Raw genomic sequence first — 24315 nt, forward strand, 5'->3', positions numbered from 1 at the left:
TTAGAAATCTCCTGCCTCACCCAGGCCAAATAACTGATTACTGACCCACAAACCTCATCACTGCATGTACAGTCCTTCTGGACTAAAAGACAAGAGCAGATTGTATCTCTGTATACATCTTGATGAGCTTGTTAGTACATAAGACACTGAGGGAGGCTTGATGATGTAAGTTCTTCTGCTGGTTCCACTCATTCTAGATGCTCAGTCAGTGTCTCAGGTGGTGGAGCAGAAGGAAGCAGGAACCACCTGGGCATCACCAGGGTCTGAGCGGCGTGGAGGGCCGATAGGAGGCCAGCTCCCACGCCCTCGCGCATTTTCCCAGAGTGCTGTGCACAGCCTGGAGAAGAGAGAGCGAGAAAGGGATCTAGAGAAGGTATGAATATATCTGCTACACATTTTATCACTCACATGTTTGACACTCAACATTTCAGGCCACACATACTTTCAACCTGAACAGACATTAATGCATTAGGCAATTCAAAGATCAGAGTCTTATTCAAAGAAGTCCTCATCCTGTCTCTCTGTAGCAATTTACCTATCTCTATTCTGTCTCTCTCTCTTTATTTTGTCAGGATGGAACAGGTTCGTTTCAGACTCATCCCACTCCTCTCTCGCAGCGCAGGGCAAGCGAGGATGTGACCAGTGATGAAGAGCGAATGGTCATTTGTGAGGAAGATGGAGATGATGATGTCATGGGTAAGCCTATTTATGGCCAAACTTTTTCCTGAATTTTATGCACATTGGTGATCAATGTCCCATTTAAAGAAGTTCAACATTTATTTTCCCTAAATCTATAAAACTGCTAAGTACAATTGTATAACTTCACTCTATAACACTCTAAAAGAGAAAAGGGGACCTAAAATTCAATTGCAATGCATAATGCATAACTGCCCATGAATGATCATAAGAGCCTGTTTTACTTTTTTTTCTAGCACTTTAACTAGAGACGGCCTATTGGTATAGATATATAGTATTTGTATTGGCCAATATCAGTAGAAAATGCTAAAATGAATCGGAAATTAAAGGAAAAAATATGAATCCAATCGTATAACAAATCGATCCCAAAATAGCACTCACTCATTGTGTGATGTCTTGTTGTTAGCTGTTTATTTATTCCTGTGGGGTAGTAGAGTGTTTGCATAGTTTACGCATAATAGCCTACTATTAGATGCTCATCTTAAATACTTTAAATAAATCTTAGTAGTCTTCGAAGAACTATTGGATTGGTATCAGCCAATACTCAAGGTTTCAGTATTGGTATCAGTGTTGGGTTTCAGAAAAGTGGTATTGTGCCATCTCTAGTTTTAACCTATTCTATGTTTATATGTCTTGCCATTCAGGATTGTACGTTAGAAAGTGTTTTCTTTCCCTACAATAATGATGAGGTTAAATTGTGCTGTCAATTTTAATTTAAAGGTATTCTCAGATAAAACTACTTTAGAAATTATAGCACTTTTGCACATGTTTTAGGGCACCATAAATGGATAATTTTGACATTATGTAGAGTAAAATAAAAAAAATATTAAAAATGATCAAATGATGATGCTGACTGACTATATAATTACTTCATTGGCCTTTCTTAGACCTAGTGCTCTATAGTTTCAGCCCCAGAGCTAAGTGCAACCCTTAGTGTGAACTGTGAAGGTGTTGAAATCAAGCAATAGAACATAAGAGTTGTTCACGAATAACATCAGAGCACTGATTTGGTTTTACTTCATATGTTGCAGTTTTACAGTGAATATTTTAGTAATCTTAAAGTGTAACTCTGCATTTTATTGGAGAAGCCTAATCTATGTGTCCAGCTTATCAGCTGAGACCTCATTGTTAAACAAAACAGTGTTATGTATGGTGTGTTTAGTGAGGTTTCTGACCTTTTGTTTCAAATATATGCAATTTGTGACTGCTAACATGTATGCATTTGTGAGATCTTGCTTTCCTTCCTCCAAGCTGAGCAGCACATAAGCTTGTCCAGGGGGGCTACCCGCTAGAAGAAACATAATGTGTCAGCAGCCTATGAACATAAGTAAGCTGTCTTAACTAGTGGTTCTCAAACTAATCCTCAGAACAAAAAAAACTCCAGATTTTTGCTCTGTCCCTATGTGTTGGCAGAAATTTAGCCCAATGTGTGGTTCCCGAGAACGGGTTGGAGAACCACTGATCTAAACATGTTTGAAGTCTGTGCTCTCTACTTATAATACCAACATATTTAAACTTACAAAATGGATATATCTAAATAGATATACTTAAGTTTCTACAAATAGAACATTGGAATGCAAGAATATTTCATGCTGAGATGCTGACAGAATAGTTTGTTAACATGTAATGTGTTGCACCATCAAAGCAAAGGTAACTGAGCTCTTTTCTCAGACTCTGAAAACTTACTGTGCTTATAAAACATACAGTTTTTCTTTCATTTTTGGTCTCTAAAGAAGGGCTGCTTAGTAGGTGTTCGTGTAAGTTTCAGTCTAATGTCTCCCTGTATCTCATTTGCAGATGATTCTTTCCCTGAAGGCTCTATAGACCTAAAGTGTAAAGAGAGAGTGACAGACAGCGATGAAGAGAATGACCCTGCAGATGAAACTGATGGCAAGGTAAAGTTCCAAAGAAGGATAAATTATGGCTTTTTGCAGTGTTTGAAGTGCAAAACTGTACATTTTTGCTTTGGTCACTGTAAATTGCTTGGGCTATCATTTATTTTATTGACACCATGACACCAGTCAAGGAAATATCACTTCTGTAAATGCATAGCAAAGGAACTGTGGTTCAAAGTCTGCTATGGCTATATGCAAATTATAGGCAGATTATAGCAATCCTAAGGCTGGCTTTACATGGTGAAACTTTCATGCAGCGTGTTGTGAGTTTCATACAGTGTAATTTACGTGCAACTTGACAGTTACACAAAGCAATTCAAAACCATCAAAGTTGCATGCAGCACATTCCATTACTAGTTAGCCACCTGTCATTGCTGTTTCTTTTCTCTATATCTATATATTTATCTTTTTATCTATCTAACTGTGGTTCTTTACTATACGTAAATTGAGTTTTAATCTGTTCTGCAAATGTCAAGTTTTTAAAAAAAATAAATGCACTTTATGCCTTGCTTATCCTGTCCTAGAAACATTTCATTCTCCTGTTCTGAATTTCTGAATGCTGTTGTTGCATTTATTTTAATATGTAAAGAATGTGATCTAACAAAGCTGAATATTCATAGATTTTTATTTAGTGTCACAAAGTTAGCTTTTTGAACAAGCAGATGTTTGAATAGGAATGCTAGTCACACATCAGTTGTATAGTTACTCTAATTCAACAAATCAGTAATCAGTGCTTACTGAACCAAAAAGCTTGTGCGCTGGCTTTAAAAAAAACATAGTGAACCAAAAAAAAAAAACTTGTACATCTTTTATGCAGCGATAGAAAACACAAGTGCCAATTCTACACAGTGACATAAAACACTAGGGCCATTTTTCACTCTTTCGTTTTCTTCCACTTCCACTTCCAGCCAGTGATCCGTCCCCTTTCATTCACATCTGGAGGCATACTGTCTAACAACAAAGACACAGAAAGCAAGAGAAAGCAAGAGACAGAAGGTGGAGAGCAGAAAGGAGGACCTAAAGATGGGAAAGGAGAAGGTGGAGGAACAGGAGGAGGAGGAAGAGGAGGAGGGCAGGTCCCTTCTCAGTCACTCCCGTTATCCATCACTAGTCTGAATGTAACCCCTTCAATTGAACCAGCAGTGTCACAGGTGCTGGGGGCTGTCCGGATGGCCCCCACAGTGGTGACCAATGTGGTTCGGCCTGTGACCAGCACACCAGTTCCCATTGCCAGCAAACCTGTTGAAGGTGGAGTAGCTCTTGGGGCCCTGCCCCCTGACGGGAAGGCCAAGCTGCAAATTGGTGCAGTAGGAGCAGCAGGGAGTGGGGCTGTTACAGGGGGTGGGTACTTTCCATCCTCCTCACCCAAACCTGTTGGTCAAGGAGGCCTAGTCACAGGTTTAGTTCTTGGAGGAGCCTTTTCAAACCAACCCACTGTTCAGCTCATTACCCCATCCCAACCCTTGTCAGGCCCCACCCCTAGTAACGGAGTAGCTAGCAACAATGCTGTGCCCATTCCCTTGCTTCAACCTCAGTTCCTCCCAGCAGCCTCTCTCACTCCACCTAGTGGTGAAAAACCAGTCACTCAGTTGCAGTACATCCTTCCGACTCTACCTGCCACAGCCAACCCAAACAGCCCGTCCTCCCAGCAGGCACAGCAGCCAACCAGTGTCCTTGCTCTGCCCACCGCCCCACCCACACATGTATCCCTGGCCAATGGAGTGCATTCAGGGGCTGGCTCAGGGATGAGATATGCCTCAGTGGGAGGGGTCAGCCCAGGAGGAAGAGGTGAGATGGACTTAAGCATTGGCTTGGTAGGACATAAAGGGTAATTCCAATGATTTTTTTAAAATCTGTGTATAATTAAATTGTTAAGATGTTAACAGTGTCATTCAGTATCATCAGAGTTTGATGTGAAATGCTCTGTTTTAGACAAACTTACCAAGTCAAAATTGTTCACAGCGGTGGTGATAGACATCTGAAGAGTTTAATGTCTCCAAAAGTTAACCTCACTAAAAGTCATTATATTACATGGTTATAAATATGCTGCCTATTGTCTGAGACATTGTTTTACAATTTTTTTGAGAGAAGGTTTTGGCCTAAAACATATATTTTTAATACATTTCTAGAGGTACACACAGGAATATTATGAAGCAAAATAGTCCCCAAATAGAGCATATTTTTTCAGATTTACTGCTTTTTAACCATCATCAGCATTACATGTGAAAAAACTCAAAAGACGTGTATGTTCAATGATGATTATAGATAAATAAATAAATTAATTTAAATAAATAAAATAGCTGTATTTGCATTGTAGACATCATGACCCCTGGTTCCTATCACGACCATTGTACAGAAATGTGAGTTGGTAAGTTTCTCTGCAATGAACCATTGCACATCAGAATATTACTTTGTTTACATCTCAAAGATTCAATTATGCAGCAATTTTGAAAAATAGTTGGAATTACCCTTTAAGGAAATCCACAGAATGAGGTAAATAATTGCAAAATCTCAACGAATGTACAGCTGGCCTTAGTTTGGGATACATATAAATATATATATATATATATTAGTAGCTGTACAGACATAATTATACAGTCTTACTCAATTAGAGACATTATTCTCTTTCTCTCTTTCTTCTTCTTTCTTTGTAGTTCAAGCACAATCTCCAGTCTTACAGAACAAGATGTTGGTTCCCATGGCAACAATGAGAACTGGATCTACACCTCCACAGCCTATTTCCCTTGTGGCCCCACCTCTTCCTGTACAAAATGGGGCTCAACCAGGAAGTAAGGTAGAGTTGATGTTGGCATTAGCACTCACCACAACAAGTACACAAATTTAGGCTTTACTGAGTGTCCAGCTAATATGCAAGTCAAGGCCTTGTTACTGTAGGTTTTTTTTTTGCAGGTCTAATTTTTCAGAGCTGTATGGACCCACAAATCTCACCTCTTCAAATTATATCTGCAAAACTTTCATATGTAGTATTAGATCATACACATATTCAATTTATGGCCATGCGACCTTAATGAGAATCCTCAGATTATGTGTTTCAGTTTATGTGTTTTTTTCATTGCACATGCGCCATCATTCAGTATTACCGTGGCAGCAGCTCCTAACCTGACGTTAGTGACAGTAAACGGTGCCAAAGCAAAGTGTCTGATCCTTTTTCACCTTCATCTTGCTAATGAACAGCTGAGAGCTGTTCAGATCAAATTATGTTCGTGATGAAGGCTTGTTCTGCTGGTTAGTTTGTTTGCTGTTCATGATGCATGTGGTTTAATCACATGACATTATTGATTAGGACGTGCGCATGTGGGTCGATAAAGGACGCAGGTTCATTCACAGTAATGACTGATTTGAGTCACTATACGAATGTGAACCATCAAGTTAGAAAGATCAGATCTAAGCAAAAAAAAATGTGAACAGTGCCAAAAAGGGCTGTAATGCTTTTACTTGCTTTTTAATCTTTCTCTCTCTTTTTGTTTGTCTCTCTCACTGTCTCTTCCAAACTTTCCAAAAAACTTCAAAATTGTCTCAGCCCTTTGGCGATTATACACAATAAAAAAGACACATCAGTATAATTGTATGCATAAGCAACAGAGGTGTGAGTCATTCTGATTGGAACGAGCTGAATCCAGTTCATGATGATGTAGAGAATATGTGTTTCAAACAGAAGAGTTCCAAAAAAATTGATTGTGTCTGCTGTCTCTAACTGTAGGCTCACTTGAATTATCACAGATTATTCAGATTGCACCAATGCCAGTGGTCCAAACTAACGTCCAGCCTGGGGGAACAGTTCATCCGGGGGGCTCCTTCCCTGTCTCTGTCGCAGCGGCAACTGTCATGGCTTCAGGCACCACCCCTCCTCAGACAGTGCTTTTGACTCCATCTCCTACAAGGTATATTACTCTATGCTGTGAGCATATAGCTTTGGTTAGTAGGCAAATTAGGGATACATTGATCCCATGCGCATTTACTTGTACTCAACCTTATAAAAAGGCACCAATACCAACATCCAATACCACCATGTGATGTACACTGCTGCGCTGATGAACACGTGCCTCAAGCTGGCACTCTACAAGGGTCTGCTCACACAAAGAAGAGTTACTGATGCCATGGCAGTCGGACACAAAGCTATCAGTTACAATATGGGTGGACACGTAAGGTTTTAAAACGAAGGCGAAAAAAAGTCAATAAGTTGCGTTACTAACGTCCATATATGCTCAATTTGTTCACATTCAACTGTGGCTCAAACAGCCAAAAAGACTTAACATAAAACATGAGCTCCTCGGATTTAGCCTCAGATGTGATTCCTGCTGTGCTACAGAGACTGTTGTTGAAAGAGATCAAAACTGTGAAATTTACTTACAGCTGTACAGAAGCGTTTTTCTGACGTGAAACAAAACCTGCTCTTCTCTGCAGCAGCACTACTTGATGCAAGCTAACTGGTGCAGTGTAGCTAGGTAGTGCTCTCATTTTCATTAACGACCGCTTAATTATAAATAGGTTACTCACAAAGGTATTGGAATCGGTAGGGGCAAGTCCTAAAACGTACTTGTGCTTGGTTTGAAAAAAATGGTACCACTGCATCCCTAATCCGAATGGTACAATTCGGAAGATAGCATTGTATATGAATGTTGTATATGTTGTATATATTTCATTTGCATTTAGGACCCCCAAAACTGCCAACAACTCTGGCTTCCTTTTGAAGACTTGAATCCAGCTCTCAGTATTTCTGGAACCAAAGCGATCACATTCTGGCATAAAATAGAATGTAGTACAATCCAGTTGTTGTTGTTGTGCCAACAGAAGTAGTAGGAAATGTTTGAGTACAGCACAGTAGTCTTTGAAGTGCACCTCAGGGAAAAAGCTAACTTTGTGTTTGAAATATTGTCCCAAGGTGGAAGTTGTCACGATTGGTGTTGCTGTGAGATGAGCCATTAATCAGCTTTTAATCAAGGTTGCAACATACTTGCAGTTTCAGCTGTTACTAATTTTCTGTTGTAAATATTCCTCTCAGGATTACTTATGTTCAGTCAACCCCTGGTATCGCTGCTCCTTTGCCACTGGGCTCCACAACAGCTGTCTCCTCCCCACAGCAAGCCCCTGCCCCTCCAGGACCAGCATTTTTACCGTCTCCCATGGCAACTCTTGGCTTCACTGCCATCGCTCCTGCTGGTCACACATTAGTGCATCCAATAGTGGCAGGTGAGTGGAATGATTGACAGAAGTTCCGAAGTGTATGTAGTAGGACTGCAGCTAATCGATAGTTGTTGACAAGTGTACCTTCTTTAGTTCCTTTCTCTTTTCTGCCGTCATCATTCAAGGCCCTATCTGGGCAAAAATTTATTTTTCCTTCTTTGGTGCAACAAAACAATAGAAGTACAGTGGCATAGTATTACCTATAGTGTATTGCAATCTGTAGAAAGTACACATCCTGTACAGACAACATACTTCTGAACATTTTAATGCATAATTACTAATAATTTAAAATATTGAAAAAAAAACTCAGCAAATGAGAAAGTAGAAATTAAGCACTAAAAATTGCAGAAAAAGTGCCATATTTAAGTTTCTTCCCTGTGGAGGATGTGTTAACTTATTTTAACATAGAAAATCAACAAAACATGTAGTTTGACTGGGGGTGATCAATTCCGCATACAGCTGAATCTTCTGGGTTGCAAGCTTTATTTAAGCGCATCACTGTCCTGGGTATTCTGTTCGACACAGAATTTGCTTTATGCTTTTATAAAACATAAAAAGTGTTTTTCATTGTAATACTATTTAGTTTTTTGTTCTAGTTGCAGTGGCTGTAATAGTTTGGTTTTTATTTTTATACAATACATTTTTTCACTGGTATTTTTGGTTTTTGTTAGCAATAATAATCTTGTCATACAGCTGCCAAAGCTGATGGGCAGAAATATGCCTGAGGTCTTCACCAGCTGATCTCTCCCTTAGGCCAGCCTCCGCTTCTAGCTCCAGTTCCACACCCCAGCTGTTCATCACAGCCTGCCTCGGCCTCAGGGCCCACTCGCCAACTAGTGACCACCATTTACCCTGCCCCCAGCGTCACCTTGGCGACAGGAGTGGTTTCCATGACTACCATGCCACAAAGTGTGGCCAGTTCCACATCAACTCCTACATGCCCATCACCTCGTACGAAGATATCCGTACCATCAGCCGTGCACTCACAGCCTCAGACTCACACAGAGTCACAGTCAAAGCAGGAATACATTCCTATGAAGATGGAACAGAAAGAGACAGAAATACAGAAAGAAGCAGCGCTGTCCAGCACAGCTAGTCAGGTACCACCTAGTGGTATGGCAGAATCATTGCGGCCCACTAGTCCGACCTCGCATTCACATACAGGTAAATAGTAGGTGAATCTGCAGCAACATATTGATGCACACTGTACATACACACACAATCTGGTGCTATATATTTGACTAATTATGTTGAGTGAGGGGTAGTAATTTTACAATAATTTTTAAGACTGATATTACTGATTCCTGAGTACTTGACTCACATAAGAATGGGGTGTAACTGCATAGAGAACCTAGGCACCTCACAACGTTAAAAAAATTGGAAAATAAATGCAATTTTTTGAAAAGTTTTACTGACAGATTTTTCTGACTCCAAGTAAAGTCTCCTTCAGTTGGAAAGCAGAAAGTTTGATTACTCTCTTAATATGTGTTTTACAGTGCAACTATGCTATAAACTGTTCTTATTATGTGCAGTTGTAAGCAAAAGGTTGGTCAAATTACATGTTTTGTTGATTTTCTAAGTGAAAAAAGTGAACACATCATTACAAAGAACTCACTTCTGCAGATTTTAATGTATAATTACTATTACTATATTTTCTGAATTTAACATACAGAGGAAAAAATAAAACATAAAAGGTGGCCAATTTAAAAGTCATTTTTTCCAAAAAACTCGGGAAATAAGCAGAACTATGCACTTAGATCAGCAGAAAAACGCCATATTTAAGTTTGTTAACTGTTGAGGATGTGTTATCTTATTTTCATTTTGAAAATCAACAAACATGTAATTTGACCAGGGGTATTCAAACTGTAGCATGCAATTGGACTATGCTACATACAAGCTTTTGATATAAAAGTTTTATGTATTTGCTGTTTATAATCAAACAACGTGTTGCCCCTTATAGGAAATGGACCAGGAGCCTCCAAATTACCCTTGGTCCCTCAGAAGGTCAAAAGTCAAATGAAGCATGTCCCCTCAGGTTTACACGGGGAAGAGAAAGATGGAAAAAAAGAGAGCAGGATGGAGCGTGACAGTGATGTAGATGGTGGAGGTGGGGGTTCTTCTCGATTAGAACGAGCAGGAAGAGAGAGAGGAACAGATGGAGCCTCCAAGGGCCAGCTTACTGAAAACGACTGCAAGGAGGAACATGGCAGAGAGGTGAGCAGAAGTATGCATTAAATGTATTGGAATCATAATTCTGCACAATGTTTTTTATAGGAACAATACAATAGCCTAAATTATGAAGTGTATGATGTTGTTTTTTAAATTGCATTCCAAAATACAATAATACCATACTCAATTCTAACTTAACCCAACCATTTGATTAAAGCACTTTAAAGTCATTGTCAAATAGGGCTGCAACAAATGACTGATTTGATAGTCATGTTAATGTAGTGATTCATAATCTGAATAATCGATTATTCGTTTCAGTAATCGATCGATTATTCGGATTATGAATCACTACAATACCAAACAACTTTTATGTAGCTATTAGCTTTTAAATTTAGCTTGAGATTGTTTTATGCATTTGCTAACCAACAATGAAGACAAAGATGAATTACAATTAAGAATTCACTGTTTTAATGAACGTTCCTGCTAATACAAAAGATAAAAAAAAAACTTCAATGTATTTTTCCTGTCAAAATTTATGACCAAGGATGTGCAAAGTATATAACAAGTATATAACAAAGTATATAACAAAGTATAGTATATAACAAAACTGAATTCGTTTTCCTTTAATCAAGTAAATAAAATAAATAAATAAATCTAAATTTAAATGTTAAATTTTAACAGTGCAGTCTGTGCTCTGTGCATTCTGCTGTCTGTCTACACTCGGCTAAAACTACATTCTACAATCACTGGAAAGTGAACAGGGTCGCTGTGAATAATAGTTACTTGCTTCTCTGTTCCAACTCCATTAACAATTCCAGAAAACCTGCGCTTTGAAATAGAAAATGTTACAGCTCGTAAAGACGCCACCAACTAATCGACTACTAAATTAGTTGCCAACTAATTTGATCATCGATTTTAGTCGACTAAGTCGAATAATCGTTGCACCCCTATTGTCAAATTGTGTTATTTGTAATATAACAAGTGTGATGATTCACTGTCATCGTATATAATAGAATATTGTATTGAGTAAATCATAGAGTTAGTCTAAAATAAAATGTTGTTTTCCATATCTTAATAAATGCATTTAAATGGACTGGAGAGAGCTGATCATAGTTCAGCATTATTATTATGTAACAACTAGGGACCAAACATCAGATGTAAAACCAAAAGCAAGCGTCAAATTAATGAGTTCTATAAATGGAGCCATGCATAAGTCATCGCGCATCCTCCTAAAATTGCAAGCGTAAACGATTTTACCATGAGTTAAATGTTCTGATATGGCTCTGTGTGCTCTGTATATGATGGCATGTCCTTTAATAATGTACACAACACAATTTTAGCTTTACACTCCCATTAAATGCAATTGAGTTCATATAAAATCTATACAACTCCAAATGTATAGAAAAAAATAATAGAAAAAACACCAGATTTCTACAATAAAAATGTATAATGCTCGACAGTCTGTATCCAATTTTGAGAAATTCTATGTTCTTGTATTTCTAGTTGCTGGATTATGCACAGAATATTTTGCAGTGGCACCCAGCAAACATTCTGTCTTTCTGGCCTTCAGAATAAATTTGGCCATGAGAATGCAAGAAATACAAAGATAGCACTATCATCATCTGAAGTTTCCAAATAGGATCCAAGACACCATTCCCCATCATACCGATATGCAGTGCACTTCCCTGGGATATACTGGCTCTGTTGATATTTACCTGAATTCTCATTTACTGCTGCTTGTCACTGACATTTTGACCTGCAAGACAGGATGTATTTTTACATGTTTTTTTTTTGTGTAAATTGATTAGATAATCTGTGAATAATAGATCCCCCCAACAATTTGAAGAAAATAGGATTAGTCCATTTTGAAAAAATACAGGGTCAAAAGACCTACAAAATGAATTTTTAGTTGTGAAGCCGTTTTGAATTAATGCATAGTTTCATATACTGCATGCAGAAATTAATTTATGAATTCTTGAAGACATTTTCACAATACATGACGGTCTGTCATTTCTTTTCTGAGGTTTATGAACAAATTGAAAAAGACACAATGCACCAGCAAAACAAAGTTATGAAAGACTGATCTTATTAAAGCTGCACTATGTATGAAATTTTTTTTGTTGTAGTCAGGAGGAAAAGAACATGCTAACACATGGTGTCTGTGTGCTGCTGCAAGTCGCACTGTAAAGGCTCATATCCTACATATTTCTGGTACCTTATTTTTTGGTCCACTTATAATATTTGTGTGGTTATATGTATCAAAAATGGTCATAATTCATTTTACAAGACCATTTTACAATCTCTCTTTATTCCTTAAACAGCCTGTTTTTGTTACTGTGTCTTTAAGACTGATATTTGAGAACTGAGTTTTGTTATGATTGGCTGCCCTGTACTGTGCCTCATTTAAAAAGCACTCAGAGCTAAAACACTTCAAAGAACTTCAGTGTGAATGGGCAGATACTAAACTGCTGTAGTTTGTGGATATGTCTAAGTGAGTTTTCATGACATCACAGATAGAAACAATTAATTCAAAACTTATTTTTGCAGCTTAGTTTTCATATATGGACAGTGGACTGGAGAGTGAATGATACATTTTAAAACTTTAACAATGTTTACATATTACTTCAAACTTCTTTTTTCCAAAAAAAGGGAAATTCAGTTTTTCATGATACTGGCCCTTTAAAAGTTAAAAAAAGAGGTGTCGAGTTGGATTTTGCATGAGATTTTGGACCACGTCATGCATCTTTACATATTGACATCACAGGCACAGACTCAAAAAGAAGGTCTAGCTTGATGTTTAGACCTCAATTGCAAAATGAACATTATACTGATGAAGATATGATAATAGTAGAAAATTCACTTACATCCTCAGAAGATATAGCATTCACCAAGTCTTGACTGAGTTCTCTTTGAATACTACTTTGCAGTTATCAGATTCAGTTAATCTTTCTTTTTTTATGATACCTGCAGTTGTTCAGTGTTCTTAAAGCACTGACAACACCCATGATGTAGGCTGAAAACATCATTTATCATGATTACAAAAACATTTTCATATTGCCAACCCCTGCTCGCTCCTGTTCTTTTCTTTCTTTGTTTCTCCACTCTCTCTCTCTCTCTCACTCTCAGGCTGATCAGAGGGATGCATCTGGGTTGGATCCACCTCCACCACCACCACAAAGTGATACTCCTGTAACCAAGAAGACCAAATCCCGGCCCCCGCCACTCAAGAGCACTACGGACCCTGTGGACAAGTGAGTAACAACCCAGTAAACATTCTGTGCCATGACATTGTTAAGTTTACATGCAAACATATGTAGGGGAGACTCTTTTTTTAAAGCTGTTACTATCTACAAAAATATAGATAAAAAACAAAAGTTAGGTTCCTGGCTTCTCTGTGTACTCCAGTATGGATTTGCTCAAGTAGAGAGATTTGGAAAGGGTTAAGCTAACACACTCACTCATATAAAATCACAATGTATTGGTTAACTGTTTATTTGTAAGCTTTGTGTTTTTTATTAAACAAATGCTTACTCCCTATATAAATTAAGACTCCCCATATAATTAAGGCTTAAGACTTTTGCACAGTATTTCGAGTGGGCTGTATAAAATGAAAACTTTTTCATACTTTGTCCTATTTTGGTGGCCAATAGTAATTGAACAAAGGTAAAGTGTAATATATGTTGATAAAATATTATTATGTATAATAAACAAATAAATCTGCTCTGGAAAATGCTTAATTTACCCTAGTTGTAACTCAATAAAGTAGTTATGAGCAGCCAGTTAATTAGCAGCTGCTGGCTTAATATGGCTTAATAAGAGCACTTATAATTTCCCATTAATGCTGAAGTGTTACCAAATATTTACAGTGAACCATTTTTGTCTCTCAGTGTTTTGTGTATTTGGAATGTTTTAAAATCTGAAACACTTCTGAATTCTCTGTCTTTCTGTAAAGAGTGCTATCAGGCACATATTTTGAGGAGCGTCTAGCAGAGCTGCCAGAGTTTAAGCCAGAGGATGTGCTGCCCTCACCCAACTTGCAGAGTCTGGCCACGTCCCCTAGAGCCATACTGGGCAGCTACCGCAAGAAGAGGAGGAACTCCACAGGTGTGTGTGTGTGTGTGTGCACGAATTGAAGGAAGAGCAACAGACAGCAGCGAGAGGAGCAGAGTGATTTGAGATTTTAGGTCAGCTCTTAGTGTGGTTCTGTGTTAGAATGTGCAAGAAGCGCAGAGCAGATTATCAGATGCGAGCGCAGTGGGGGTGGCTTCTTTTTAGATTTCAGGGTTCCAGCACCAATAAACAAAGGCCTGTCAAGTTGTACAGTTGTACATATATTAGGGAGTTTTTCTTTGCCATTGGGGCTTGGACGCACATTTTCTGCAAAGCTGCTTTATGACAATGCTAGTTGTTAAAAGTGATATATGTGTACATTTTGAATTGATCTGAATATTAGGGAAAACTGGAATTTACAGAATGTCCTCTTTCTCCCAGATCTGGACTCTGTTGATGACCCCAGTTCTCCAAGGAGGAAGAGTCGTCGTTTGTCCAGCTGCAGCTCAGAACCCAACACACCCAAAAGTGCTGCCAAGTGTGAAGGAGACATATTCACCTTCGACAGAACCGGTGTGAACTCTCTCTTATTTTCTCTCTCATTGGTTACGTAATATCCACAAATGATGTTTAGCTCTCATCCTTGCATCTCAACTGATATCCTACTTGAAGAGCAATGTAACAGAGATTTTTGTGGTCAAATTAAATGTTGTTGATTTTCTAAGTGAAAATAAATATACATCCTCTCCACACTTTTGCACACTTTAATGTATAATAACTGTTTATTTGCTGAATTTAACATATTGGAATAAGCCAAAATATAAAATGTGGCCTGTACAAAAGTAGTGGAATATTTTAGATTTAATGTTTTTTTAAGTATGTTAAAATCAGAAAATAAACAGAAATTGTGCACTAAAGTTAGCAGAAAATGCCATATATACGTTTGTTTTCTGTAGATGATGTGCTAACTTATTTTCACTTGCATATGACTGTAGTTTTTATATGTTTGTATATTGGTCAGAACAAATTAGCTCCTTCAAGCTGCTGTTCCTAAGCTCTTCTTAAGCACCTGATAATGTGTAACAGGCTAGCATTTTGTTTTTAGCTCCTATATCAGTGTATTATACACCATGCTGCAGTTTCTCTGGCTGAGTAGGAGGTGTAAAGCACCAATACATATTCCGATTTTGTAGTTTTGCATATGTATCGTCCCGTATTGTAGGTGTGGCATTTTGGTAATGGGTGTGTCTTGGACATTGCTCTGTTGGAAGTTTCTAACAGAGGAAATACTATAGCCCATGAAAAAATTTATTATTAATCTGCAGAGTTGTTGCAGGCATGAACAAATAAAATGAAAGAAATTCTTATGTAAAAGTGGTCACGTAAGCAGCGAAGGCCAAATGTGTGTACAGCACACATATGAACAGTGCAGAACAAGCATGTACAGAATCTGTGCTAATAGGGGTGGGAATCTCTAGGCACCTCACGATTCGATTCGATTACGATTCAGAGGGCTGCGATGCGATCATAAAACGATTATCGATGCATCTCGATGCATCTTTTTTTTCTATATAGCATATATATTTTCTCACTGTGTGAGCTCAAGTTTCGAGTTCAAGTTTCAAGTTTATTTGTCATTTGCACAACATGTCAGGACATTTATGCATTGAAATGCTTGTGGTGAGGCTCAGCTAATCACCCTACAGAAAGTAAATAAGTAAAAATAAAAATACAAGAAAAACCAACTGTATATTGTATATATTAAATATACACAAAATATATACAGAATGTAGAGACAATATACATTTTAAAGTGACTAAGTAACTCGGTGTTATTGTTATTTAAAGTGACTTGGTACTTTTAAAGCAAAGTATTTGTAATGATCCATAATGAATTTACTTCCAATATCTTTTTTTAATAAATCAAATGAAAGTGATGTGGCAAGTGAATTAGACGGCTCTCATTCAGTGCTCTTGTTTGGAGCACGAGAAGCTGCTGCTACTCATCTCATAAAATGCGCAGTTACGGTGAAATAAGATCCTGTGGCAGTGGATGTCCATGCAGCACGTTACAGCTATTCTACCCGTTTTCTTTAGTGATTTTATCATTTTGGGTTTGGTCTCGTTGTAGAGACGGGGGGGATCGCTGTGTCAGTAAAATATGTTTGAGACGGACGTGTGCAACATAGTGCGAAAGCCCTGTTTCGCAATGACTGAGAACCAGCGTGCAAACTGCAGGTCACATAGCAGCGATGCGTTATTCGCATTTATAAGCAGCGCATTTGGTTTCCTGATACGTTAAATCTGCAACGAGAGACTGTCAAACACTAAAAAGTGGCGAAGCTGAAGTCAGCTTCTCTTTCGTATTCTCCCGTTCCACCTTAAATGGTGCTGCATTTACATTCAAGAAACAAGAAACTGATCTGCTTCTGAGGAAAAGTTTTCGGGCGGAGATGGGAGGAAAGCGGCTATAGCTAAAGCTTAAAGCAGAGCAAAGTAAATCTGCGTTTTCGTTTATATTGTTTAGCCTATACTAAGACATTATCACGTACTGAGACATACTGGACGTTAAATGTTGCGGCTCCCAAGGTGGATTGATTTTTGTTGAAAGGACAAAATGTTAACATTTGGGTTGTGACTCCTGACCTGACCTGGTTTTTAATGCAGAGGGAGCCGGTCGGATTTCTCGCTCATCCAGTTGTGTTTTTGTTATGTGCCGCCACAGACTGTCCGGGCGCTGCCCTTACCCACTTCCAAGTTCTGCCTTTTGCGTTCCGTCAACATTATGTTATAAATTAAATATTTAGAAAATCGATTTTTGACATTTGTGAATCAATTCAGAATCGTTCACGTCCGCATCGCGATGCATCTAAGAATCGTTTTTTTCCCGCACCCCTATGTGCTAATAGCTCACTTCACAGACTCAAATCAAAACACTTAATAAGATCTCAGTTGATCCTAATAAATCTCTCAGTCTCCTACACAGCCTGCTTCATTATTCTGCTTCAGTTTTTTATGATGCATAAATCTTCATTAAGCTCGTGCTCTTATTTATTTTGTATGAAAGGCAGTGCCGTAGATGAAGATAGGCTGAAATTCTGGGCTTATGCCAGCGTTTATATTTCTCTGCCTACAGTTTCCAAATCCAATACTGATGCCAGTATTGCAAATTTCTTACATTTAAATGTAAATATGGATAATGATAAATGAAGCTGTTTCATCAGCTTTGCTATGCAAATGCTCATTATGTCTTTTCTCCACATCTCACATAGAACTAGTGGTTCAAATACATTTTTTGCTTAACCATGCTTTCCTGGTGATTTAGAACAAAGATGTATTAATGGTTTATCATTGCAGAAAATTTTAGTCAGTAAAATGTAAGTGACATGGAGATATTATCGTCCCTGGCAGAGAAAGGGACTCCAGTTAGCAACTCAGACTCAAATCACTCTTTGCATGTTACATGTTGCGTGTTGACTGACTCAGAACTCCACTTGGGCTTGGCCTGAACTGACTCGCAATTTGAGCCCAGTCCCAAATGCCACACTAAGCCCTGCAGTCCTCATAAAAAGTATACACTATGTTGACATAAACAAACTTAAGACCTCGAAAGCTCTATCTATCGCATCGATCAGATTTAATATTTTGAAGAGATTATTTGCTTATGTACAGAGACCCAATTAAGAGTACAAGCATAATGCAGCTTATTGGCATTTAAATTGATTAACAAATGTAAATGCAAGTAAAATGAATAAACAAAGGCATTTTTACTCACATCTGAATGTCGTCATAGCCACAAAGTTGGTCGGATAGCTGTAAACAATACCTTTCACTCTGATTGGTCCTCACCTGCATCTCATGGAATTTTGGGGAACAGGTAATTTGGTCTTTGTGGTCTTTACCGAAGGCTGCAGTAAAGGTCCATAGAAAGGTCAAAATGACAAACGGGACACCCTAGGGCAGGGGTGCTCAAATCCTGGTCTTTGAGAGAGATCCAACACACCTGCCTGTAATATTCAGATGTCACTAGAGGCTTTGATTACCTATATCAGGTGTGTTACATTTGGGTTAGGTCTAAACTCTGCAGGGTGGTAGATCTCCAGGACCAGCACTGGGCACCCCTGCCCTACAGCCTCACTGTCCTCGTGTGCATGCGCAATTGTGGTTTGCAGGACTGTGAGTGTCTTTTATCATAAACTGGTTTGAAAAAATTCCAATCTGATGGACATAACTACAGTGCTATATGCAGTACATTCAGTGTTTAAAGTAACTGCCAGAACACGACATATTAAAATATAACTAAAAAACACCCACAAAAGGCTGGTTACTGTAATTTGGATAGCATGTTAGGTAGCCTAATGTCTAATAAAGAAAAAAGGACCAGGCTTTTTTTTTTAAATTATGTTTATTACATTTTTCTCAACATAAGCATACGAACAGACTTTTTTTATTGGTTTTATATAAAAACTTTTCAGATTGCAACAACTGAATTTTAATTATATCGTACATTATTTATTGTTGTCTTAAAAAGTTTTAGGCCCGAAACGCAGACGTTCATAACGTGATGCAAGCACGAGCTGCATTCTGAGCGTTACGGCAAGGGGCGCTATAACGACAGCCAAGTCTGACCAAGCGGTCTTGTACCGCCAGCGTGCTTTCTCAACTGCCATAGCAGACGACCGCTTAAGTCTCATGCAAAGATGGCATAAAATATGATTAATTATCGCATTTCCAATCCAAGAGAAGATGTAAAGCAGCTCACTCTCCTCTACTGTCCACGTTTAGCTGTTGAGGCTGAAATAACAGTAGATCGCTCTCTGATTTGTACTCTATCGCCCCCTTCAGTACTGAATGTTTTAACCTCCACAGCAACGTTAGAACGCGCGGTGAGTTTGTACTGAAGAACCGAACGTTTGCAGTGCATTGACCGAGCGCTGTCATTTGCGTTCAAGTCCTTGCATGAAATATGTTTCAGGCCTTAGGATGGGAAATTTCACCTAATAACACAGGGCTTATGAATTGGCAGTCTGACACCCTACGTTGCCCATTTAAGCCTCAAGTCTGAAAAAAATGGTGCGCTGGTCTTTATGAGACCTGGAGCTTCGTTTATAGAAAATAATTGCATTTAAATCACATACACAATATTAGTTATAAAAATTGCAATTTGATGTTTTCCATAAATCGTTCAGCCCTAATAATTATACAACCAGGGCTATTTCACTCTAAATGCTGCAACTGAACATACATGGCTGTAGCCTGTACAGTGTGCATTGCAGTCCATTCTGAATAAAACATATAATAACATATAATTGTTACTTATAATTTGAGAAATAACTAAAGTCCCCCACTAAAGACACAGAGACTTGCATAAAGTAACTTTGTTAACATTGGTATGTTTCTTGGCATGTAATATAGACTGCAAAATCTTAAATTTATCATCATAAAGGAAGGACATGTCTAAACTACAATAGTTTAACGTTTTGCTCATCCTCTGTTCCTCCCACCTATGTATTTGTGTAAAAAGCTTCCTTAGCCATTCTTCCATGCAAAGTATGTATTTATAGACTTGGTGTTGACGTATGTGGATGAGAACAGACAGGCATTCAGTATTAAAGCTTAAATTGATCAACATTGAGATATCACATGCAATCCACACCCACACATGCAAAAAAGTACATCTATACACAAACATACTTTTCATGCTTTAAATTCAGATTGACACAGATATAGCCTTTACTAACAGCCCAATCTCCTCTCCCAGCAGGAGAGACAGAGGATATTTTAGGGGAACTGGACCGTGTGCCATATTCCTCTCTGCGTCGCACTCTAGATCAGCGGCGGGCCCTCGTCATGCAGCTCTTTCAGGAGCACGGGTCCTTCTTCCCTTCAGGTAACCAATCACAGCTGATTTCTGTCTGATATAGGCAATCAAGGCTACCTCTTAAGCTAGAGTTTGAACAAAAATATTGGTCCAAACCTGACCAGACCCGACTATTCATGTTGGTCATGTTTGAACATCATTTCTCAAATATTTTTCAAGATTCAGGCTGGGTTCAAATTCACATCTGAGTCTCTCATAGTCTGTCTCTCACATTTAAAAGGATTTTAGTCTCCATTTACCCCTGCTTAAATTTTTTCTCACTGCTTTATTATTCCTCCCTACTTTAATTATCTTAACCTGTTAACCTTCTGGCTTATGATTCAGCATTTCTTCATCTGTGTATAACTCATTTACTGTCTTCTCCCTTCTTCTCCTGTGTCTTAGCCCAGGCCACGGCTGCTTTCCAGGCACGCTACTCTGACACTTTCCCCACCAAAGTGTGTCTGCAGCTAAAGATTCGTGAAGTGAGGCAGAAGATCATGCAGACAGCCACGCCTGGCGGTTCAGAGGCCACGGGGCCAGGAGGAGTTACCGGGGGATCAGACTCTGCCTCTGCCCCTGGACCATCCAATCCTGCAGCCAGGGAGGAAGGTGGAGAAGAACTGGACGAAAAGGGCAGAGAGTCTAAATGCGGAATGAGCGAATCGCAGGAGCTGAGATGAGGAATGATGGGTGAAGACAGACAGAATGGAAATGGGATGTGGAATGGGTGTAGTAGGCGAGTTTAACAAACTTCAGCGACAATATAGAGCACTTATGTGGATTTTGTTGCATTTCTAACCAACTGTGTGGATTTTGTTCCGTTTGGTTCACTTTGTTATTTTCCTTTTGTTGGACCCAGTCTCTCTGTGGCAAGGTGTCAGTTAGACACACTCACCAACACACCTATATTTTATGCAAGTACACAAAATAAAAATTTTCACAACTGGCACAAGAACCTTTTCCATTAAACATCTGGTGGCACCTGTTTGTATGTGCCTCTCAATGCCGGACAGTCTTTGGTTCACCACCGCGCTACGGCGCGACTTCACTTCCTATCTGAGTTTCACAGCCCTTCAATGCTGCACTCCAGGCAGCACCCGACTAGCCTGTCTGCACAATGTTTCCTTGCCTGGTATAGAAACGAGACTGTTTGGAGGGAAATGGCAGGACGTATGCGCTTGCACTTTCATTTTGTGAGAGACTGAGACAGAAAGCAATAGCTAGAGAGGAGGAGGGTCTTCACACGAATGTGACACACCCATTTCAACTTGCTTCAGCTGATACCTGTTCTTGGATGCAGGCTTACAACCAAACTTTCCAAAAGCAACAAACCCAAGACTTGCTCTCTTGCAGCCAAGCAGAAAACCAGAGGTTTCAGCGACCGCCAACACAGCACACTCAAACCAAGAGTGTAGTGTCGTTCTTCTCAAATGGAACCAAGAAAAATAAAAAAAAACAAAAAAAGACACTACGCTCTTTGAATCAACTCATAGTTATGCTTTGTCACTTGTAGTTGTTGTGTCGTACTGGTGGAACTGACTGATATATTTTTTCCGTAAAAGCTTGCTCCTATCTTCTTCTTACTCTGGTGACATTTCCAGCATGGACTAATCAAGCTATCCAAATGTTGGGGCAAAAAAGAAGAAAAAAAAGGACTCTCTCTGTTTTAGCCTCTTAGCTGAAGCACCTCTTCTCAGGCCTCCATCTTAGGCCTTCCCTCCCCCACCGCCCCTTCACCTATCACTGTACATAACCGTGACGGCTCGGGGGCACGAGGCTCTTTGCTTTTTTCTCCCCTTTTTTGAGATGTTTTAATCAGGTGTTTGCACAATATGTGGTCCTGGACCGCGATTTAAATCAGGAAAGTGTTTGCTTTTAGAGATATTTAAAAACTAACCAACAACTTTGTACCATTTCATTTTGATTCCTTCCCTTCCTTTTCATAGGCGTTGCCCTAAAAAAAGAAAATAGACCTTTTTTTTTTAGTTTTCCTCTTTTTATTGTTTTTTTTTCTTTCTTCTCAAACTTTTTACCTGAAGTGTTGTTGGAAAGCGCCTGTAAAGCACTGGTCCAGAGTCAGAATGAGCTCTGTAGTCTGGATGATTTTGCATCAGGATTGTGCAAGGGAAAGCTGATCTGAGACCAGTGCTGAGGTGGCATTTCTCAGGATCTTCTCTCCCTTCTTCTGCCACTTTACTTCTTTCATTGGTGCAATACGACAGTGTGGATGGGGAAAATTCCTTTGGTTTAGATGAGTGACCGGTTTGTGCCATAGATATTCACTGTACAGGCTGACAAAGCTGTCACAATATGATATATATATTGAAAAAGAGTTAATATGAGAATTATCATAACATTCATAAATGAGTGTTGAGGAAGTAGTCCAAACAGAACAAACAACAAGCTAAAAAATTAACCTAGCACTTTTTTGCGTCTTGTTTTGCTGAGAGAAGGAGTAATGAGTATATCGATACTTCTCAGTCTTCACTTGAATGTGTGACTATATAAATATACATATATATATTTCTATATGTCCGTAATATACAGGTGTTTTGTGTGTGTGTGTGTGTGTGTGCATGTGTGTGTGTGTGTGTGTGTGAGCGTATATGCTGATACTTAATATGCACCTTGGCAGACCAGACTTGCCCCCATGCAAATACCATCCTATACTAGAAGACTGTTATCATATGCCTGTAAGCAGATTATTATTGTAGAGATACAGGAATACTCAAGCATATGAAGCCACATAACTTGGTGTTAACTTGACTTTTTGGCACTTCATTCAACCATTCATTTTGTTTCTTTCCCCCGCAACAGAGCAACGCTTACACACACACACGTATACCTGCACATGTATGCGTGTTACACCTTCTGATTGTGTATCCAATAAAAACTGTCCTTACTTTGGACTGGAGAAGGAATTTTTGAATGAGAAAGATGAGCGTGAGCTCATGAGCAGGCATGTTGACCATGTGCAATATTTCTAAACAAAAGAATATTGAAAATATTAAAGACCTAACACAACATTTTGTTGTTGTCTTGTTCATCAAACAGTGGTTTGTTTTTATTTTATTATTTTAGACTACAATCATTTGCAAAAGTTTGAACACCCTCAAATTGCAAATTAAGTAAAAGTAAGTTAGCATGTCCTCTACAGAGAACAAACTTTAATGTGGTGTTTTTCTGCACAATTTAGTACACAATTTCAAGTGGCAAAATAACATAAAATATAAATGCTTCATAACTTTTGCACTGGTCATGTTTTATGTTTTTTCCAACATGTTAAATTCAGCATATAAGCATTAACTGCATTAAAGTGTGCAGAAGTGTTCTAACTTATTTTCACTTCAACAAAACATGTCATTTGATCAGGGGAGCCCAGACTTTTGCATATGGCTGTAGCAAATTACAAAGATGTCTGGCCCACTGACCAGTCAAGGTTTTAATTTGCTAGTTCCAACCAGCTCCCTCACAGAAAGTAATTACATGAAATGGTTATGAATACACAGCCTGAGGTATTGTTTTATGATAGCTCCAAGTTGAGATTTTGGCCTTAAACTTTGTTTATTTGTTAAAATCCATTCATTGAGGGGAGGTACATGCAGATAAAATAAGTATACAAAATAATGCTAAACTAAAAAGAAAAAATAATATAATAGTAAACTAGAGATGGACAAAATAATAACTCAGTTTAAAAACAGTTACAAACTGTATGTGACTAGTGAAAATGACTGTAAATTAAAGGTTTAAAATGACTAAGAGAGACTGTGCTACTTTGCAAATCACTGGTGCACTGAAGTTTTTCCAAACTTGGTAAAAACACAGCACCTGGAGTACAAGTTTCTTGAATGAGTGAGGTAAGAGCCATCAGACAATAAATTTGAGACATATGGAGGCAGCTGACCAATAAGGGCTTAATAAATAAATGGAAAACAATTTAATCTAATTGTTAAATAAGGCAATGAGTACTGTACTTTCCCCCAGTGAAAAGAGAAATAGTCCAGTCATCAAAGGTACTGACTGCAGCATGGCAAGTCCAACAGAGACATGAATGTAGCCTCCACAATCATCTTTCTACAGTTCATTGGGAAACAGTATTTCTATAAAGAAAGCTAAGCCTTTTTTAAGAGACATTTTCTTACTCTGTTGGCAGCTAATTTTACTGGTTTCAAGAAATTATGCTCAAAACAAGCAAAGATATCTGCCAAGACACCAGATAAAATGGTACCTGATAAAATGACTTAAGTAAAGAGGTCTCCAAAAGAGTTAAATAATCTTATAGCAGTATTTTCTAACCTTGGTCTTGGGATCCCACTGCTCTGCACATTTTAGGATGTGTTCCCTGCTCCCAACACATCTTTTCCAGCTAATCATACCTTGCAGAAAGTTGTTAAATGAAATGGTTGCCTGATGCGTTAGTCAGTTTTCATTGTTGATA

General features: G+C 38.5%; 1 protein-coding gene across 4 annotated transcripts in view; it reads left to right on the plus strand.

Annotated features, from left to right (window-relative positions):
* cica (capicua transcriptional repressor a) overlaps positions 1-22901 on the plus strand; it is a 34638-nt gene extending 11737 nt beyond the window's left edge. For 3 of the 4 annotated variants that reach the window (XM_036567110.1, XM_036567111.1, XM_036567112.1), the window contains exons 8-21: positions 198-373; positions 573-696; positions 2494-2591; positions 3500-4379; positions 5246-5385; positions 6333-6493; positions 7615-7802; positions 8550-8960; positions 9757-10010; positions 13092-13216; positions 13918-14069; positions 14457-14588; positions 19776-19904; positions 20280-22901. In XM_036567110.1, coding sequence (XP_036423003.1) covers positions 198-373; positions 573-696; positions 2494-2591; positions 3500-4379; positions 5246-5385; positions 6333-6493; positions 7615-7802; positions 8550-8960; positions 9757-10010; positions 13092-13216; positions 13918-14069; positions 14457-14588; positions 19776-19904; positions 20280-20557 — 3248 coding nt within the window. In that variant the 3' untranslated portion in view covers positions 20558-22901. The remainder of the gene's footprint in view (positions 1-197; positions 374-572; positions 697-2493; positions 2592-3499; positions 4380-5245; positions 5386-6332; positions 6494-7614; positions 7803-8549; positions 8961-9756; positions 10011-13091; positions 13217-13917; positions 14070-14456; positions 14589-19775; positions 19905-20279) is intronic. The other variant, XM_036567113.1, reaches the window with a different exon arrangement.
* The last annotated feature ends 1414 nt before the right edge of the window (positions 22902-24315 follow it).

Source organism: Colossoma macropomum, unplaced genomic scaffold, assembly GCF_904425465.1.
Source record: "Colossoma macropomum unplaced genomic scaffold, Colossoma_macropomum, whole genome shotgun sequence".
NCBI lineage: Eukaryota > Metazoa > Chordata > Actinopteri > Characiformes > Serrasalmidae > Colossoma > Colossoma macropomum.